This window comes from Ceratotherium simum, chromosome X, assembly GCF_057802395.1.
Source record: "Ceratotherium simum simum isolate JZ-2026a chromosome X, ASM5780239v1, whole genome shotgun sequence".
Lineage (NCBI taxonomy): Eukaryota > Metazoa > Chordata > Mammalia > Perissodactyla > Rhinocerotidae > Ceratotherium > Ceratotherium simum.
Genome location: NC_141940.1, coordinates 127,601,099 through 127,621,552, shown reverse-complemented (window position 1 = coordinate 127,621,552; position 20,454 = coordinate 127,601,099). Strand labels below are relative to the sequence as shown.

Here is a 20,454-nt window from a genome sequence, read left to right as displayed (position 1 = left end):
ACTTAAAGGGGAGAGACAAAGGGAAGAAGTCACTCTGCCATGATGCTGACATCACTTGCCTCATTATTTTAGAGTGTACTCTTTCTACTTACAAAAAAACAGTTTATGGGAAAACAGCATGCTATGTTACACTGGCAGCAGCCTCATACATCTTGTGTTTACCATATCTCTTGATTACATTATTTTCTCTTGTGCATGATTTAATCTCATTTTGCTTTGTTCATCATGGCCCCTAAGTGTATGAAATCCACTGCTAATATTGCCAGTAAGAGGCCACATCAAGTGATTGACCAGAAAATGAAATTAAAAGTGAGTAAGGACTACAATGGTGGAAAATCAGTGATGGTTATTGCTCACCAATTGGGTACATCCCATTCCACCATAGCTACAATCTTGAAGAACAAGAACAAAGTGACAGAAGCTGTTAAAGGATCTGCTTCATTGAAGGCAATGAGACTAACAAAAATTGGAGAAGGGCCTATATTAGATGTGGAGAAACTTCTAATGACCTGGATTGAAGTCCAGACACAGAAGCCTATCCCTCTCTGCACCATAACCATCACAGCTGAAGCAAAACTTTGTGGTATTGAAAGACAAGGCTAGACCCAATTGTGATGTTGAATTTACTGCCAGCTCTGGGTGGTTTAAATGATGCAAGAATCATTATTCATCACATACTGTGAAAGTGAGTGATGAGTCTACAAGTGCTAATGTGAAGGCAGCTGAATAATTTTTGGGAACTCTAGATAAGCTGATTGTGGAGGAAAATTACTTACCAGAGCAAATATTCAATATGAATGAAAACTCTCTGTTCTGGAAATGGATGTGTGAAAGGACTTTCATCCATAAGGAGGCCAAGTCAATGTCAGGTTTCAAGGCTTTTAAGGACATGGTAACAGTCTTGCTGGGGGGCGACGTTATAGGCTATGAATTGAAACCCTTTGTGATCTGGTACAGCGAGAACCTCAGGGCCTTCATGCATATCAATAAGTACACACTGTCAGTGTACTATAGGAGCTATAAGAAGTCATGGATAACCCAGCTCCCCTCCCAAGGTGCCCTCCTGAATTGCTCTGCCAGTGAAATGGAGAAGTACTGTTTGGAGACTAACATACCTTTCAAGATTTTGTTCATTGTTGATAATGCTCCTGGACATCCTCCTTTTATTGATGATCTTCATCCCAATATCAAAGTGTTGTTTTTCTCTCCAAACATCTCCTCTTTGATACAACCAATAGATCAAGGAGTTATAGCAGCTCCTAAGTTCTACAGTCTGAGGAGGACCTTTGCCAAGGCTGTGGCTGCAACTGAGGAAGATCCTGAGAAGACACTGATGCAATTCTGGAGGGATTACAACATCCATGACTGCACTAAGAACCTTGCTTGGGCTTGGGGTGATGTCACCAAAGAGTGTATGAATGACATCTGGCAGAAGACGCTCAAGAGGATCATCCATGACTTTAAGGGATTTGCCAAGGGTGAGAAGGTTGCAAAAATCCACAAAGCTGTGATTGAGATGGCAAACAATTTTAACCTGGGTGTGGATGAGGATGACATTGAGGAGCTCCTAGAGGTGGTTCCTGAGGAATTGATTAACAAGGAGTTGTTGGAACTGGAGCAGGAACACATAGTTAAAGAAGAGGCAAGAGAAAAGGAAACTGCAGGAGAAGAAAAGGAAGAAGAACCTCCCAGAAAATTCACATCGAAGAGCTTAGCAGAAGCTTTTGCAGACCTCAACAAGCTCCTTAAAAAGTTGGAAAACATGGATCCCAACACCGAAAGATTTTCATTAATAGAGAGGAATGTTCATGGTGCATTATCTGCTTATAAGCAAATCGATGATGAAACGAAGAAACAAATAAAGCAAACCACCATGGACATATTTCTGAAAGGAGTGACCCCTCCTCCAGAAGAGCCTCAGGCAGGTCCTTCAGGAGGTATTCCAGAAGAAGGCATTGTTATCACAGGAGATGACAGCTCCAGGTGTGTTATTCCTCCTGAAGACCTTCCAGTGGGACGAGATGTGGAGGTGGAAGACAGTGATATTGATGATTCTGACCCTGTGTAGGCCTAGGCTAATGTGTGTGTTTGTGTCTTAGCTTTTAACAAAAAAAGTTTAAGAAGTAAAAAAATAAAAAATAAAAAAAGCTTGAAGAATAAGGACATAAAGGAAGAAAATCTTTTTGTACAGCTGTACAGTGTGTTTCTGTTTTAAGTATTATTAAAAAAGAGTCAAAAACTTAAAAAAATTCAAAAATTTATAAAGAAAAACTCACAGTAAGCTATGGCTAATGTATTACTGAAGAAAGGAAAATATTTTTTTATAAATTCCATGTAGTTTAAGTGTGCAGTGTTTATAAAGTCTACAGTAGTGTACAGTAATGTCCTAGGCCTTCACATTCACTCACTACTCACTCACTGACTCACCCAGAGCAACTTCCAGTCCTGCAAGCTCCATTCATGGTAAGTGCCCTATACAGGTGTATCATTTTTTATCTTTTATACCAGATTTTTAGTGCACCTTTTCTATGTTTAGATAGGTTTAGATATGCAAATACCGTTGTGTCGCAGTCGCCTACAATATTCAGTACAGTAACATGCTGTACAGGTTTGTAGCCTAGGAGCAATAGGCTAGACCACATAGCCTAGCTGCGTAGTAGGCTGTACCATCTGGGTTTCTGTAGGTATACTCTATGATGTCCACACAATGACCACATCACCTAACAACACATTTATCAGAATGTATCCCGTCTTTAAGTGATGCATGACTGCAGTTAGTAACCACAAAAATGCTTACATGCTCTCTACCATCATCAACCTAAATATATACATTTACACATGTACATTATATAATATATCATGCTATATATAATATAATGTACAGATATATTGTTATTAAACATATTATAATACTATACTATACTATTGTATACCATACTAATAGTATTTGTGGTAATATATGTGTTGAGATCATATATGAGATATTGAGATTATTATATAATATACTATTAGGATAATATTAGTGTAATCGTAAAATTAATTTATTAGACGTATATATTCTAATATACGTACATACATATATATTCTCAAATATTTCTCTGTGTTAGATATATGCATTGAAATTAATACTTCTTTATGTTAAAAATAACCCATTTCAAGGTACAATAAGCAAGAAGATACCATTCATAGTAGCTCCAATACCAACACTTAAATATTTAGAAATAAATTTTCAAAAAATAAATGGTTGTATTGAAGACAACTGACTCATAGAAAGAAAGTTTAATTAGTGGAAATATACCATATTCTGGATGGGAAGAGTGACTTTTATAACACTAGTTGTTCCGAGATTAACATTAAGGCATAATGTGATTCTAATTAAGACATTAATTACTATTATCTGGAGAATGTTCATTATAAAGATGATGATGAAGTATACCTAGAAGAACCAAGTGGTGAGAAAAGAAACTTTCCAAGGACATCTGATGGGAAGGAGGTTGGTAGAAAGAACCAAAAAAGTGCTATCAAAAATAAAAACTATAAAAATTAAAACTCTGAAATACAAGTGCAAGATTTGACTTTTAGATCAGTGAAGCAGAAATAGATAACCTTGGAGCAGGACCAGGGAGAATGACGAGTTGTAAGAAAGGAAGCTTTCTAAATCAAAGTGGCAGGGATGGAATACATTGGAGAGAGTTGGTGTTATGGTTTGAAATGTGCCCCCCAAAAAGATATGTCCACGTCCTAACTCCCAAAACCTGTGCATGTAACCTCATGTGGAAATAGGGTCTTTGCAGATGTAATCACGTTCAGATGTGGTCCTTAGGCCGGGACCCTAATGCAGTGTGATGGGGGTCCTTATAAGAAGAGAAGAGACACAGAGACAGAAACCACAGAAGAACACGCCACCTGAAGACACAGGCAAACAGGGATTACAAGACCTTATGACGATGCACGCAGAGATTGAAATGATGCACCTACCAGCCGAGGACCTAAAGACTGACAGCCGCCATCAGGAGCTAGGAAGAGGCAAGGAGGCATCCTTCTCTAGAGCCTTCAGAGAGAGAGAGAGACCCTGCCAACACCTTGATTTAGGACTTCCGGCCTCCAGAACTGAGAGAGGATAAATCTCTGTTGTTTAAAGCCACTGAGCTCCTAGTAATTTGATACAGCAGCCTGAGGAAACCCACAGAGTTAGTTTAGGAAAAACCATTATCAATTCAATTGGCCTACTTTTCCATGCAGATTAAGGACATTGAATGAAATGGAAAAAAGCTGGAAAAAAACTCTGGTTAAATATTAAGTTTCTCTCTGGATGAGGTATGGAGCTAGTAAAAACCGTAGAAGTCATGACGAAAGCAAAGATCTTTGGATTTCATGAAATATCGACAATACACATCGTAAACAGCATACCTAAGGCCACTTGTAAACTGAGGAAATACGACCAAGAACGTGAGGTTGTTTTAGTTCCTTAATAAAGGAGTCCTTATAAATCAACAATGGAAACACGGAAGCCCCAACAGAAAAATCATCAGAAGCTACACTTAGGTTACAGATCAAATGTGTAAATGTCAGTGTCGGCATGGGAAGAAACCTATTTTCACTCCTCGTTTGACATAATCGCCTCTGAAACACAAGATGCTGATGAAGAACTGAGGAAACAGGCACGCTCACGTGATCTTCTTGGGCATGTAAGATGGTACCTCTTAGATGAGAAACATTTTTGCAACGGATCCCGAGGAAACGTGCAGCAGCTGGGACTGCTCTGAACGCCCACAGCTCAGAATGTCATTGGTTTCACGTGCCTCTTTTTTATTGTTTCAGGCAAGATCCTTGGTGCCATCGATGATTTGGGTCTGAAGAACCGCACTCTAGTCTACTTCACGGCGGACCATGGCGGGCACCTGGAGGTCAGGGTGGGCCACGCCCAGCATGGCGGATGGAACGGAATATACAAAGGTAAGGACAGGAAGTCGTAGGAGTGATTTGACAGTGAATAGGCTCTTTTGCTCGTTATAAGGAAAATTCATAGAATGAAGCAACGAATGCATCAAAAACTGAACAAGTTCATTATATTTGACTCTCTGTAAAAAACAAAGTGTAGTGCCATTAGCTAAAGAAATTGGCTTTAAATCTGCCAACATTTCTAGGGAATGCTAGAAGGGATATCTAGAAATTTGCCTCCTTGGCGACTCTATGAGATGACAGAATATTAACACAAGAAGATACCTTTAAGGGAGTCTTTAAATGGGTTGAATACCTACTCATGGATTATGTCTACAAGACCATCGAGAGACGAATAAGTGGGAGGAACGTGGTAGCTAGGGTACAAAAGACAAAAACTACTGGCTCCTTGGTTATTAAGAAAGCTGTGGTGCTCTCTTCCAACGATATGGCTTAGCACAGAAAGGAGCCAAGCTTGTCTCAGTTTTGACAATTAAATCCACGTATTCTATGTCCTGATGCAACATTTAGTCCATGAAAACACATCCATTAGCCAGCACATTGACCTGGTTGATAACGGATATCCTGATGTTATAACAAAACTATCTGGAAAATGTGTGGTACATTTTATCATAGGTATTGAAAGAGATTTCAAAGTGTTTTCTAGAGGAATATGTATTATTATTCATGCAAATATAGATTCTATAGACTTGGGTTCAGTAAGAAATGATGATTTCTGTATGAATGAGATAAAGCCTCTGCCTCAGTCTGGAGACGAAAAGATGGGAGTATTGGCTCTTTACAGCTTGCACAAGTAAAGTGTGTGCTTAGAAAACAAGACAAAGCTGTAAGGGAAATTGTTATTACTGAAATTCTATTTTTGTCTGTGAGGACTTTTAAAAAAATCTCCATTTCTCAACTTGCTATGATTTAGACTCTAATTTGAATCATTTAATTAAATAATAAAAGTCCATTAACTCCGTAGGATGGACATTCCTCCTCTTTTGGAATCCTGGTTTATGCCCGTCAACCTGGTGTTATTAATATTCCCTCCTGCTTTCGTCCTCAAGAATGCTCAGGTTTGGACATTAAATTAGCATATACCCATACTATTTCATTCAATTACTTTTCAGGGTGCTGGATTCCAAAGTGAATAAAACAGACAAAAATCCCCACCTTCATGGAATTTACATTCTCATGGAGGGAGGTGCACCAAAAATAAATAAATAACTACATTATATGATATGTGATGAGGTAGTAAATATTACAGAAAAATAAAGTGCAAACAAATACGGAGAAAAATAGAGCAGGAACGACTCTGGGGTGGGATTGCCACTTTAAGTAAGGTGTTCCCACAAGGCTTACTGAGAAGGTGACTTTGGGCAGAGGTGCAAAGGAGGCTGGGGATGAAACAGGTGTATATCTGGGGTAACAGCATTCTAGGCAGAAATAGCCGGTGCGAATGCCTCATATTGCATGTTTCATTAGTTAATCAAAAACCTATCAGCAGTCCAAGAGAAAATAATTCTGTGTACATGTAGTGCTGATCCCATCAGGTAGGCACTGAGCAAAGATGGTCTGTACTGATGTTGATTTACATTTTTAAACACTCTTGCCACAGTGACTATTTTAACTGGAACTTCATTGCCTTGTCCCATAGGTGGGAAAGGTATGGGCGGATGGGAAGGTGGCATCCGTGTCCCCGGAATTGTCCGATGGCCTGGAAAAGTGCCAGCTGGAGAAGTGATTGAGGAGCCTACGAGTTTAATGGATGTTTTCCCAACCCTCGCAGCAGTGACTGGCGGGACTCTCCCTCAGGACAGGTGATCTGATAGAATCTTAACATAGCTCCTTTTGATCCTCCTTTGTCTTGAGAGGATTCAGGACAAAGGAGACAGGTACACTTTCTCCCCGATACCTAGATAATTTTGCCTTTGTATGTGGCTATGTCTATGGAGTGTCATTCATGTATCAGGCATCAGTTTTATACGACTATGGTCCATCTTAGACACACTATAGTTTTCATTTTGAAGATGGAAGTGGGAAGGTTTGGAGATGAGAATATGGCCAGTAAGACTCACTCATCCATATAAGAGAAAAAACAATTTTCTAGTTTCTGGTGTGCAGGATCCAGAGGCTGAGATGAAGGTAAGACATTGGATGGATACTTGGAACTCTGTTATAAATATTTTGAATTCCATTCAAGAGGAGTTCCTTCATAGTGCATTGTTCCAGTCTCTCGCAGCGACTGACCCAAGTAGGTTTGAAGCTGATTTTCTGGCAGTTCATTGATCCCAGCTCTGTAAGGGAATCTAAAGGATCCAATCCACTGCTATTTCTCACTTCTGAGCCCAAAGAGTTATTGTAATGTTTCTTTCTTCATGTAAAGGAGCTCATCTATTTCTGAAGGAAAATACAAAGGATCGTAAAGCTAACGAGAAACAAACAAAAGACCTCCTCAAGTTTTTTTACCTTAGTTTTAGCCAATAATAGGATTTATTGGGAATTAGTATGAAATAGTTAAAGGATAGAGCTCTCTTACATTTAGAAGGGTATTTATCAATTTGAGCTAAATGATCCATTTTTTTTAAAAAAAGCTAATGATATTAGTGTAAAGCTAATTTTTTTAAGTTACTAAGCTAATCACAGTCATAAAAATAATTTTCCAACATATCAATGGGGTGGATTGACTTTGGGCATTGCTATAGTTTGGGTTCACAAAGGGTTACAGAGAATCTCAATCTGGAGTAATATTTTCCTTTGAGCTCTGATTAGGATTTTCCTTCAAAGAAATGATTTGACTTTTTTTTTCAGAATTAGCTCGAAAAATGTCATTTCTTCATGCCCTGTACATTTCACTTTTCAATGGGAAACAGAGGTGAATCACTCTGTAGAATTCTGGAAAGCATGCCTGCTTTGGAGAAACAGATTTGGTTATTATGATTCAAGTTGCAATGGACATTTTCATAGAAGTCTTTGTATGAACATCATTTTTTTGTTTCTTTTAGATAAATGCCCAGGGGTGAGAACTCTGGGTCATATTATAGATATAGGTTGAACTTTGTGAGAAACTGTCAAATTGATTTCCAAAGCGGCTGCACCATTTGGCATTCCCACCAGCAATATATGAGAGTCCAGTTACTGCACATCCTTGGCAACACTTGGTGTAGTCAGTCTTTTTAATTTTAGCTGTTATAGTAAGTGTGTACTGGAATCTCAGTGTGGTGTTAATTTGTGTTCCCCTAATGACTAAACCTCTCCATGTACCTATTCGCCATCCACATCTCTTCTTTGTGAAGTGTTCCAATCTTTTGTCCATTCTTTAATTGGATGTTTTATTTTCTTCTTCTTGAGTTGTAAGTGTTCTTTATATATTCTGGATACGAGTTCTTTATCAGATATGTGTTTTGCCAATATTATCTTCCGTTCTGGGACTTGTTTTTTCATTTTCTTACATTGCTGTTTGAAAAGCAGAAGTTTTCAACTTTGATAAGGTCGGATTTATCATTTTTTTTAATAGACTGTGATTTTTGTGATATATCTAAAAGAATGTTCCTGTTCCAAGGTCACAAAGATGTTCTCCTATGATTTCTTCCAGTGAAATATAGTTCCAGGTTTTACGTTTAGGCTTATGGTCTCTATTGAGATAATTGTTTGTATAGTGTGAGGTATAGGTTGAGATTTATTTTTCTTGTTTTCAGATGTCCGATTTATCTAGTGCCATTTATTGAAAGACTGTCCTTCATCTACTGAATTACCTTGGGGATTTGTTGACAATCAATTGACAATATATGTGATGGTCTATTTCCAAACTCTCTATCCTGTTCCATTGATCCATATCTCTACCCTGATGTCAATACCACACTGTCTAAGTTACTCTAATTTTATAGTCAATTTGGAATCATGTGGTGTGAATCCTCAAACTAGTTTCCTCTTTTTCAAAATTGTTTGGCTGTTCTAGATTCCCAGGTAAATTTTAGAATAACTTTCTCGATTTCTACAAAAGATCCTCTGGGATTTTGATTGAGATTGCATTAAATCTATAGATCAATTTGTAGCAAATTGACATCTTAACAATTTTTAGTCTTCTAATCCATGAACATGGTTTATCTCTCCCTTTATTTCTCTTATCAGATGTTTTGTGGCTTTCAGCATACAAACTTTTATCATTAAAAACAGAAGGTATTGGGGCCGGCCCAGTGGCACAGCAGTTAAGTGCGCGTGCTCGGCTTCAGCAGCTCGGGGTTCACAGGTTGGGATCCCGGGCACGCACTGACACATTGCTTGTCAAGCCATGTTGTGGCAGCATCCCATATAAAGTAGAGGAAGATGGGCACCAATGTTAGCCCAAGGACAATCTTCCTCAGCAAAAAGGGGAGGATTGGCATCGGATGTTAGCTCAGGGCTGATCTTCCTCACAAAAAAAAAAAAAAAAGAAAAGAAAAAAAGAAGGTATCCCTAGATATTTCATGCTTCTTGTTGCCGTAATCAACGGTACTTTTAAAAAATTGTAATGCGCAGTAGTTCATTGCTAAAATATAGAAATAAAATTGATTTTTTTAAGGTGGTCTTGTATCTTGTGACTTTGCTAAACTTACTTAGTTCCAATAGCTTTTGAAGGGATTATTAACACAATCATTTTATCTGAGAATAAAGACAGTTTTATTTATTGTATGATCATCTTTAGGATTATCTGGGACTTATTCTATTTTTTATTATGAGGTAGGTTTTATAATTATTGTTTTCTAATATAAGGTATAAGACATTTTCTAGTATAAGATAAAAAGCATACAATTTTTTAGAGATTCTATAAAATCCCTTTTCAAGGTAGCAATGCCATTGCAAATGAAACCGTGGCATGGAGCTTGTGAGACATCCTGTGGCTATTTAGATGGGCATTCATGGATGTGTTCTTCTGTCTTGTCATTTCACTGTAAAAGCTGAGATTTGTTTTTCTCTTTGCCACGAGAGTTGAACGTCCCTGCGAGCCTGCGTGGATTTCCTGAGTGGTCAGCGCACTGTACTCGGGCCCGGGGAATGTCATGGAATGCATTGACCATCCTTCAAACAGCCTGATGGGCAACATCCGTTGAATTCCCTCCTTTGTGTATGTCTGCAGGGTGATCGACGGCCGAAACCTCATGCCCCTGCTTCAGGGCGAGATACAGCACTCGGAGCACGAGTTCCTGTTCCATTACTGTGGAGTGCACCTCCACGCTGTGCGCTGGCATCCAAGAAATAGTGAGTACACCAGCCCCTGCTCCCCGGGGATGCCAAGAGTGGGGTCATTCAAGTCCGTTCTCAACGCTTTCTTCTTCCATCTTCCTTCTTACCCCCCCCCCAAGATCAGTCCTTTCATTCTAGGGTGACCACTGAAAATACCTTCTTGGAAAAGTTTCTAAGAATTGGTCTCCTTAGAAAGGCAGGGGGATATCTCTAAGATGTAAAAATTGTGAATAACAGAACTAATGACTATTGCAGAAGATGTGTAAGGTCATTCTAGGGGTTTCTGATGTTCTACTATAGTTGTAAGGACTGAATGATATTTAGCATTCACCTGTGGGAAAAGAGAAATAGCAGAAAAATGCTAGAGGAGGTAGAAGAACACAAGGGCAGTTGGCACATGGGTTGCATGTCTCTGAAGTGTCTTCTCTTCTCCAGGTGAGGCAGTGTGGAAAGTTCATTATGTGACACCAGTTTTCCAGCCACCAGGAGCTCAGGCCTGCTATATGACCACCTATTGCCGCTGTTCGGGGGAACTGGTCACCTACCATAACCCTCCTCTGCTCTTCGATCTCTCCCGGGACCCCTCTGAGTCCACACCTCTGACACGGGACACGGAGCCCCAGTATGATTTAGTCATCAGAACAGTGGCCAACGCGCTGAAGAAACACAAGGACAGCATCATCCCAGTCCAGCCGCAGATCTCAGGATCCCATCAGGACAGCATATGGCTGAAACCTTGCTGTGGAGTGTTCCCCTTTTGTCTGTGTGACAAGGAGGGGATCTCCTCAGCCTCGGGGTCATCGTGAGAAGCAAGGGTTGAGAGCAGGGAACCGAAGGCTGTTGACTTCGGCACTTTCCAATTTGCAAGGAATGGATTTGAGAGCTAATAAATTCTACTACCATTTCCAATTATTAAAGGTCCGTTGAGGTGTTTTTCGGGGGGATTCTTGGTGATAAGTGTTTATCTAATTCTCAAGTTTTCAAACATGCCTTTCAGAGCTAGGAATCAAGCATCAACAATGCTTAATCCCATTGCCTCTCTTGCTCTTCAAACAAACTCTACATGTAAGATCCTGTGTGCTTCCAACTCATTGATCAGGAGAGGCAAAATACTCCCCATTTAAATCATAATGCATTGAAAGTATCTAGTCTAAAGCAGACAGGAAGCCAACCAAAAGGATTTATTTTTAACAAATGGGACTACATCAGACTAAAAAGCTTCTGTATGGCAAAGGAAAGCATCAACAAAAGAAAAAGACAACCCACCAACTGGAAGAAAATATTTGCAAATCATATAACCAACAAGGGGTTAATTTCCAAAATACATAAAGAACACATACAACTCAACAACCAAAAAACAAACAGCCAGACCAAAAAATGGGCAGACGATATGAACAGACATTTCTCCAAAGAAGATGTACAGATGGCCAACAGGCACATGAAAAGATGTTCAACATCACTAATCATCAGGGAAATGCAAATCAAAACTACAATGAGATATCACCTCACACCCGTCAGAATGGCTATAAATAACAAGACAAGAAATAACAAATGTTGGAGACAATGAGGAGAAAAGGGAACCCTCATACACTGCTGGTGGGAATGCAAACCAGTGCAACCACTATGGAAAACAGTATGGGAATTCCTCAAAAAATTAAAAACAGAAATACCGTATGATCCAACTATCCCACTACTGGGTATTTATCCAAAGAACATGAAATCAACAATACAAAGAGATTTATGCACCCCTATTTCATTGCAGGTTATTCACAATAGCCAAGATGTGGAAGCAACTCAAGCGTCCTTCAACTGATGAATGGATAAAGAAGATGTGGTATATATATACAATGGAATACTACTCAGCCATAAAAAAGACAAAATCATCGCGTTTGCAACAACATGGGTGGACCTTGAGGGTATGGTGTTAAACAAAATAAGCCAGACAGAGAAAGACATACACTATATGATTTCACTCATATGTGGAAGATAAACAAACAATAGCTAAGGAGAACAAATTAGTGGTTACCAGAGGGGAAGGCAGTGGGAGGTGGGGGCAAAGGGGGTAAAGGGGCACATATGTATGGTGATGGATCAAAACTAGACTATTGGTGATGATCACGATGCAGTCTATACAGAAACTGATAAATAATAATGTGTACCTGAAATTACACAAAGATTATAAACCAATATGATCTCAACAAAATAATCGAAAAAAAAAGATTTATTTTTGTTCACAACAAACAGAAAATGAATCAAGAGTGATACAATTTTTCAGCACTACGTGGTCGTCTGCATAGTGATTGGTTTCCGATAGTCCGGAAGGCACTCCGATAGTTGATAAAACGTTGTCCAGAGCAAGGAGATTCCTGAGAGTAGCAAGAAGTGGAAACTGAAAACCTGGGAAGGGGCACCTGCATTGATTTTCCCCCCATGATACTCCAGAACTTTGATGGAGTGTCTTATTTCCTCCTTACTTCACCTTTACGATTTAGGTAGAACCCCACGCATGAATTTCCTAGGGAACCCTAACAAATCACCACATTGTGATGGCTTAAAACAACAGAGACTTATTCTTTCACAGTTCTGGAGACCAGAAGTCCAAAATCAAGGTGTCAGAGGGGCCATGTTCTCTCTGAAGCTCTGGGTAGAATCCTTTGTTGCATTTCTCTCTTAGCTTCTAGTGGTGGCTGGCAATCCTTGGCATTCCTTGGTTGTAAATGCATCACTCCAATCTCTGCTCCCTCTTCTCGTGGCCATCTTCCCTCTCTGTGTACCTGTGTCCAAATTTCTCTCTCTTTTTAAGGACGCCTATCATTGGATTAGTGCCCATCTTAATCCAGTAGGACCTCCTCTTAACTTAATCACATCTGCAAAGACCCTATTTCCAAATAAGGTCACATTCACAGGTAGCAGTGTTTAGGTCTTCAACACATCTTTTAGGGGGACATAATTCAACCCACTACACCCCTATATAAAAGGGAAAGTAACTGGGGCTTGGAAATGTTCTATAATTTGCTCAGGAGAACACGGCTTGTAAGTTTTTGGCCTAAGATTTGACCCCTAGCCACACCAACCCTAAATCCCCAAGGTGTAACTTCAGGAGCAACACAGTTATGGGTGTTGGATCCCTTTTCAGCACACCTCTATTTTTTTATTGTGTTTACTAAGAAATAATATGAAAACCTAACTCAAACACACATAAATGTATTAATATTAAATATTGAACAAGGATTTTTTTTTTCTCCTAAGTGATCCTGGGTAAGCATCTTAGACCATATTAGTCCAGGAAAAGATTGTTTACAAAGGCTAAGTCATTTCTCTGCCACTCCTTGTTCTAAGGTTTCCAAGACATCCTTATGTTATGATGTATCTTATGAGAACATTCATTTTTTGTTTGTTTTTTTATTGAAGTCACATTCGTTTATAATGTTGTGTAAAGTTCAGTTGTACATCATTATATTTCTACTTCTGTATAGACTGCATTGTGCTCACCACCAATAGTCTAGTTTCCATCAGTCACCCTACACATGTGCCCCTTTAACTCTTTCACACTCCCACCAACCCCTTCCCCTCTGGTAACCACCAATCTGTTCTCCTTATCTAGTGCTTGTTTGTTTATCTTCCACATATGAGTGAAGGCATTCAGTAATGGTCCTTCTCCATCTGACTTATTTCACTTAGCATAATACCATCAAGATCCACCCATGTTTTCTGAAATGACAAGATTTCATCTTTTCTATGGCTGAGTAATATTCTCTTGTGTATATATACCACATCTTCTTTATCCATTCATCTGTTGATGGGCACTTAGGTTGTTTCCAATCTTGGCTATTGTGAATAATGTTGCAATGAACATAGGGATGCATGTATCTAATTAGTGTTTTCATATTCTTTGGATAAGCATCCAGAAGTGGAATAGGTGGATCACTTGGTAGTTTTATTTTTAACTTTTTCAGGATTCTCCATCCTGTTTTCCATAGAGGCTGCACCAATTTGCATTCCCACCAGTGGTGTATGAGGGTTCCCCTGTCTCCACATCCCCTCCAACACTTGTTATTTCTTGTTTTGTTAACAACACCCATTCTGATGGGTGTGTGGTGAGGTGATAGCTCATTGTGGTTTTGATTTATATTTCCCTAATAATTAGTGATGTTGGACATCTTTTCATATGCCTGCTGAGGGAACATTCCTTTTGAATTTAGGATGTCGTAGAGTAGAATCTTAAAATTTTACTCTGAGAAAGACTTCCGAGATCATTTCATCAAATCCCCTATGTTATGGATGAAGATAACAGAGTGCGGAGATATGAAGAGGCTTAACCCAGGCCACATGGTAGAGTGAGCAGGACCCCAGGTTGTTGGCACATAATTCAGTTCTCTCCTTCCCTCTGCTTCCTCTAGTCACCTGTTGACCAGAAGGCTGTAGGAGAAAGCAAGCCATACACAGCCGAGAAGCATTTTCTTTTCTGCACAGCGGTATCTACAGAGATGAAAAGATAAATGGTCTGCAGGGTTTGACAGCTGGATTCAATAGCAGTTGTGCTTTTGTCGGCTAGGTATCTTTGGACAATTCCTGCTTCAATTGTTCCATCTGTAAAACATCAATAATTACATCGTGAGGTTGTTGTGAAGATTCATGGAGATAATTCCTATGAAAGACTTAGCACCACAGCCTCACACAGAGCACTAGATAAATCTTTGCTTCTCTATTAGCTGATTCGAAGATGCTTTAAAGTTAAAATGTAGGGTACATCATATATGAAAAAGATGCCAACCTTTGCCATTCATCAAAACACTCCAAACTGGATAATTAATTAACCACTGTCCCCAATTGAAGTTATAAATGATAAAATTCTGTCTACATATATAGTTACTTTAAAAAATTTCTACGTTGATGCTGGGAGAGGCTATGCGTATGGTGTATGGCAGTATCAAATTGCCATGAACCTGAAATGGCTCTACGAAAAAGTATTTATATATGTGTATAATTTTTCCCTTTCTCCCTCCCCCATTATCTAATAATCTAAGCCTTACTGAGCATTAGATGTTTTTAATCATGAAAGTAATTTAACCACTAGGGGGAACACTAATATAGCTGTGTGCATGGCTGACTCAAAATGCTAATAATGAAACAATGTTTTAAATATATACATTTCTTTCATTTCTATAAAAGTAGGGTCCGGGTGAGGGAAAATCCCCTTTCTTCCCTTTCATCTTCTTATGGCTGAACTGATAGTAAAACTGACACAAAACCAGATTAACAGGAGAAAAACCCAGTTTAATACGTACATATTGGAAACCATAAAGAAACGATGCTCGGAGAGTGAACAAAGCAGGCAGTATATATATCTTTTATACAAAGAAACAATAATTTTATGAAGAATTGACAGGACAAAGAAACTTAGGTTTAGGGTAAGTAATTAGTGAGGAATTTAACCAGAGTTTAGGCTTTAGGTAGTAAATTAGCAAGGATTCTTTATACAGGCTTCTTAGACCTGAATTCCCCAGCTCTGGTGACAAGGATGCAGGGAGATCACCTTTCACATGGGAGAGTTATTTCCTACTTTCAGGGGAACAGAGATAGGAGAGTCAGAATGCCCCGTTTGCTTCTCAAGTAACTTTAATTCAAAATAATCCATCTGCTATTGTGGGATATTTTGGGGTGGCCTTCCTGGGGCCCCAACAGTAGCATAAGTTTAAACTCCATTCCTGAAAAAGGAATTTGCAAGGGGCAGACACCCTTTTGAATGCCTCACCTCCGAATGGATCAAGAAAGTCTCCCCCACCTGCCGTGTGCATTTCAAAGCGTAATTGTGTTACATATGCCCCTCTAACTGATGGGTTGGGATGTATGAGCTAAATATTCTGATAGGAATAGTAGAAAGCAAAAATTAGAGAAAGATAGACAGACCCACAGAACGAGAACAATCAAAGGGCATAATGTATCCCATGGAATTTTCTAAGTAGTAATACATTGATTACACAATTAGTGATCTGTTTTACTCATCCACCCCACTGACGGTTAGCCTTACCTGGGCACTTATAAGAATTCAGGCATTGAGCTAAACGTGGAGCAAAGATGTATCGTTTCTTCTGTCCTGAGACCCTTTTGTTTCAGGAATGGAAATAGAAGAGAATTAGAGGTGAGATATGCTCATAAATGATTCCAATACTTTGCTGCCATCAGCTCCTGCCCTTCTGGTCTTGGATATAACTTATCTGAGGAAACAGTGCATCTCCCTGGAATGACATTTTACAATGCAAATCTATGAAATTTGCCTTTGGATGCTATACTGTTTCTGGAGATTATCCTAATCGGGATGGATGTACAGATGGTAGAGACTCCTATGATTAGGGTTATGGAATCTCCATTACTTGGGTCAGCAAAGAGCTCCTGAACCCGAGGTTATGGCCAGAGTGAGTTTCCTTAATACTGTTCCAGAAAACGATGGGAGATGTAGACATCTCGAGTCTCCTAGAAGTACAATCTGCCTGGGTTTCCTGGATACCTCCAGGTGAAGGTTACTGGGTGATGGATAGTTTTCCAGCCACCTATGGGTGATGGTAATGGAGCAATGGACATTTTCTAGTGGCTTTCTGGAGGGTGGCAGCAAGATAAAAGCATGGATTTCTGATTCAGAGAGCTTGCTTCTGCCTCCCCAAGACGCCCTCTTCAATTTTCCATTGATTTAAAAATCTTCCACTAGGAAAATGCCAAATATCCCCCCACATCTCCATCACCTGGATCCTTCCCTTAAAAGAAATCTCTGCTTCTTCTTAGCAGAATTTTTTTGTGTGTGTGAGGAAGATCAGCCCTGAGCTAACATCCAATGCCAATCCTCCCCTTTTTTGCTGAGGAAGACTGGCCCTGGGCTAACATCCATGCCCACCCTCCTTTACTTTATATGGGATGCCACCACAGCATGGCTTGACAAGCGGTGCATTGGTGCACGCCCGGGATCCGAACCGGCGAACCCCGGGCTGCTGAAGCGGAGCACATGCACTTAACCACTACACCACCGGGCAGCCCCGTCTTAGCAGAAGTTTAATCATTGATTCTGACACCTTAACTTTCACCCTGAGAGCTGAATTTAGGTCTTTGCCGAGGGAATATTCCAAAAATCTAGAGCAAGAAATATGCACTTTTGACAACTATGACATACAACTATCTACTGGGGCTTTGGGAGTAAAGTAAATAAATAAAATCTAAAAAAAAAAAAAAAAAAAAAAAGAAATATGCACATTTGAGAGCAATGCTTTGTGTATCTAAACCTACCCTCGTTCTCATTCTGAGTCATAATGACCTAAGCAAGTTTAGTTTGGGGCATGTCTCTTATGTGGTCAGGACTGGCTATATAATTTGAGGGGCACAGTGCAGAATGAGAACGCTGGGCTCCTTCTTCGAAAATTCTTAAGAATTTTGAGCTGATGACAGCACAACATTAAGCCAAGTGTGGTGGTCCCTTCAAAGAGGGAGGCTCTGTGTGACAGTCCAGGGTGAACATCATGAAGCCTGCCCCGATTCTGGGTGACATGCTTCTGAACCTCTTCTAGAACTTGCACTGGCATTCTTGGACAAGCTTCAGTGCCTCTCAAAAGCATCTCTGAAATTTTAGGTGGTGCTGGAGGAGCATAATCCTGTCCCTAGACCCTTACTGTTTAAGGGAAGAGTTATATTTAGGCTGACACTGAAAGATGGGAGGGAGCTGGCCTTGGAAAGAGCCAGGAGTGGAGGAAAAGACATGGAATGAAGATTTATGGCCAAAGCCGTGTGGCTCCCAGCAGGTCCCTGCAGGCCTTTGTGAAATGGGGGAAGGGTGGTTGGGGTCTTGTAGATCACGATGGGCAGCTTATAGGATGTTCTAAATGTGAAGAAGCGTTTTAAGGAAGGCATGTTTTTATCTGGCAATCACTCTGGCTGCTGTGTGGGATGGGAGGAGAGCAATGAGTGCTGGAGAGTAATGCACAGGAGATAGAGGATGGGAGGGGAGATATTGGCTGCAGTAGGCTGTGTGGGAGATGATGGTGGACTGGCCCAAGTAAAAGCATTAGAAATGTCAAAGAATGTTTGGATATGAGACACATATTGGCAGAAGAAGTAACTGGACTTGCTGGTAATTGGTTGTGCAGTCGAGGTGGAGAGGAGCAGAAAGGACGCTTATCACAGATGACTTCTTGTTTTCTTGTTAGAGCCACTGGAGAGATGCTGGTGCCATATGCAAAGAAGGGCCTGGAAGGAGGAACCTGTAAGTTGCAAGCTCTGAGTTGGAGATGCCACCACGGAGATATCCCAGTGGAAATACCATGGAGGTGATAGATGGTGAAACTTGGATGAGAGGACCCCGTTGGACTGGAGATGACCAAGAGGAACTTGGGGAGATTGGCTCCAACCACACTAGCTGGTTTCCTTGATCACGTAAATGTATGTCTCCCACTAATTCAAATTGGCTCCTGTCTTCTAAGAATGTGGTTTCAAGAAGTTCATTCTTTGTTCCCCTCTGATGCTCCAAAAATACCAAAGGTACTCCTTTTAAGAACAGACTCCTTCAAAATCGTGTGTCATCTGTGCCAATAAAGTTATTACACAGGGATGGTGTGTGACCTAGGAAAATTGAGAACTGACCGTATCTCTTTTGATGTAGTTATTTTACCTCATGAATTGAAATCAGCTTTGAAGCAGGTTTTTAAATGCTTCGTATATTCATTCAATAAGCATGTCGTGAGTGTATAATACACTTATGAGAGTGTGCTAGGGATGTGGCCATCATCCTTGTCTTCAACTTGCATTCGAATGGAGGAAGAGACAAATACAGGAGTCCCCCTTATTCATGGTTTTGCTTTCTGCAATTTCAGTTACCTGCAGTCAACTGCGTTCCGAAAATATTAAATGGAAAATTTGAGAAATAAACAATTCATAGGTTTTAAATTGTGGGCCGTTGAGTAGTGTGATGAAATCTCGCACCATCCCGCTCCATCCCTCCTGGGACGTGATTCATCCCTTTGTCCAGCGGGTCCACGCCGTGGATGTCACCCGTCCATGAGTCACTTAATTGCCACCTTGGTTATCAGATCAACTGTCACAGTATCTCAGTGCCTGTGTTCAAGTCACCCTTATTTTACTTAGTAATGGCCGAAGAGCACAAGAGTAGTGATGCTGGCAATTTGGATAGGCCAAAGGGAAGTTATTGTTGTTAGTCTCTTACTGTGCTTGATTTATAAATTGAACTTCATCATAGGTATGTACGTACAAGAAAAAATGTAGTGTATACTGGGTTCGGTACTATCTGTGGTTTCAGGAACCCATTGGGGGTCTTTGAATGTATCCCCCGCATATAAGGGGGGACTACTGTACTGAGGTTGGCAGTTACTCCTGAGTTTGCTTTGGGAGAGGTGGGTTTACGTAAATGCAACATGGACAGATACATAATTACATCCTTCTGGCTGTCAAGTGGGTTTTGGACTAAAGAAAAAGAAGACTGGATAGAGGGAAGGTGCTAATTAGGAAGGTGTTGCACTCAGGAGAGTAAGAGATGATGAAACGTTGAAGCTCGGTGCAGGCACTAGAGCTGGGAGGATGTGGGCTGATCCAGGAAGATATTCAGATTGAAGCAACAGGCAGCGCAATTAGATGATAGTCACACCCTCGATGAATCTACTTCAGTATTATTTTTCCTGTTTCCTTGTTCAGGACCGTCTTTGAGAAACAATTTTTTATGGTTGTGAGGGGTCTCCTTTGACCTTTTGTTCCATTAATAAAAGGCAATGATGGAACCACATCAATGCTGAGTGAATGGCTGGCCCTTGCCTTGGTATCCTAGGGAATTTTGTGGGACTGCTGGAGGGAAGTAGTTTGATCTGATGAAACCTGTGGTCACTCAATGAATGATAGAGAAATGGCTCTCAGAGCTAGAGGTTATCCTTTCATAACACATTTCCTTAGGGATTTATGGACAAAACTTCTGGCTTGGACAGGTAGTCTAATTTGGACCATATTTCTTTTCCAAATATTAAGTCAAGGATGGCTGTCATTTCCTGTAATGCGTGGCTAACTGGGGTCTGGGAGATTGTGGACTCCAATCCTGGCTTGGTAACTGATTTCATGACTTGAGGCAAGTTCACAGAAATGTACGGTGAGAAGCTCCCTACGGATCTCACTGCTTAACACTTTGGATGGGAGAAGTCACCCACACACCTCCACAGCCTGCTCCATCCTTATAATGTAGTGCACATTCCTCTCATTTCAGCCTTGAATGTCTATGGAGATGAAAAATAATGACCCTAAGATTGT

At 40.2% G+C, this 20,454-nt stretch overlaps 1 protein-coding gene across 1 annotated transcript in view; it reads left to right on the top strand.

The window, feature by feature from the left end:
- The window catches only part of LOC101405558 (arylsulfatase F), a 28,248-nt gene extending 17,275 nt beyond the window's left edge, over positions 1–10,973 (top strand). Inside the window, exons 7-10 of the mRNA XM_014795531.2 lie at positions 4,822–4,956; positions 6,602–6,764; positions 10,061–10,182; positions 10,603–10,973. Coding sequence (XP_014651017.1) covers positions 4,822–4,956; positions 6,602–6,764; positions 10,061–10,182; positions 10,603–10,973 — 791 coding nt within the window. The remainder of the gene's footprint in view (positions 1–4,821; positions 4,957–6,601; positions 6,765–10,060; positions 10,183–10,602) is intronic.
- The last annotated feature ends 9,481 nt before the right edge of the window (positions 10,974–20,454 follow it).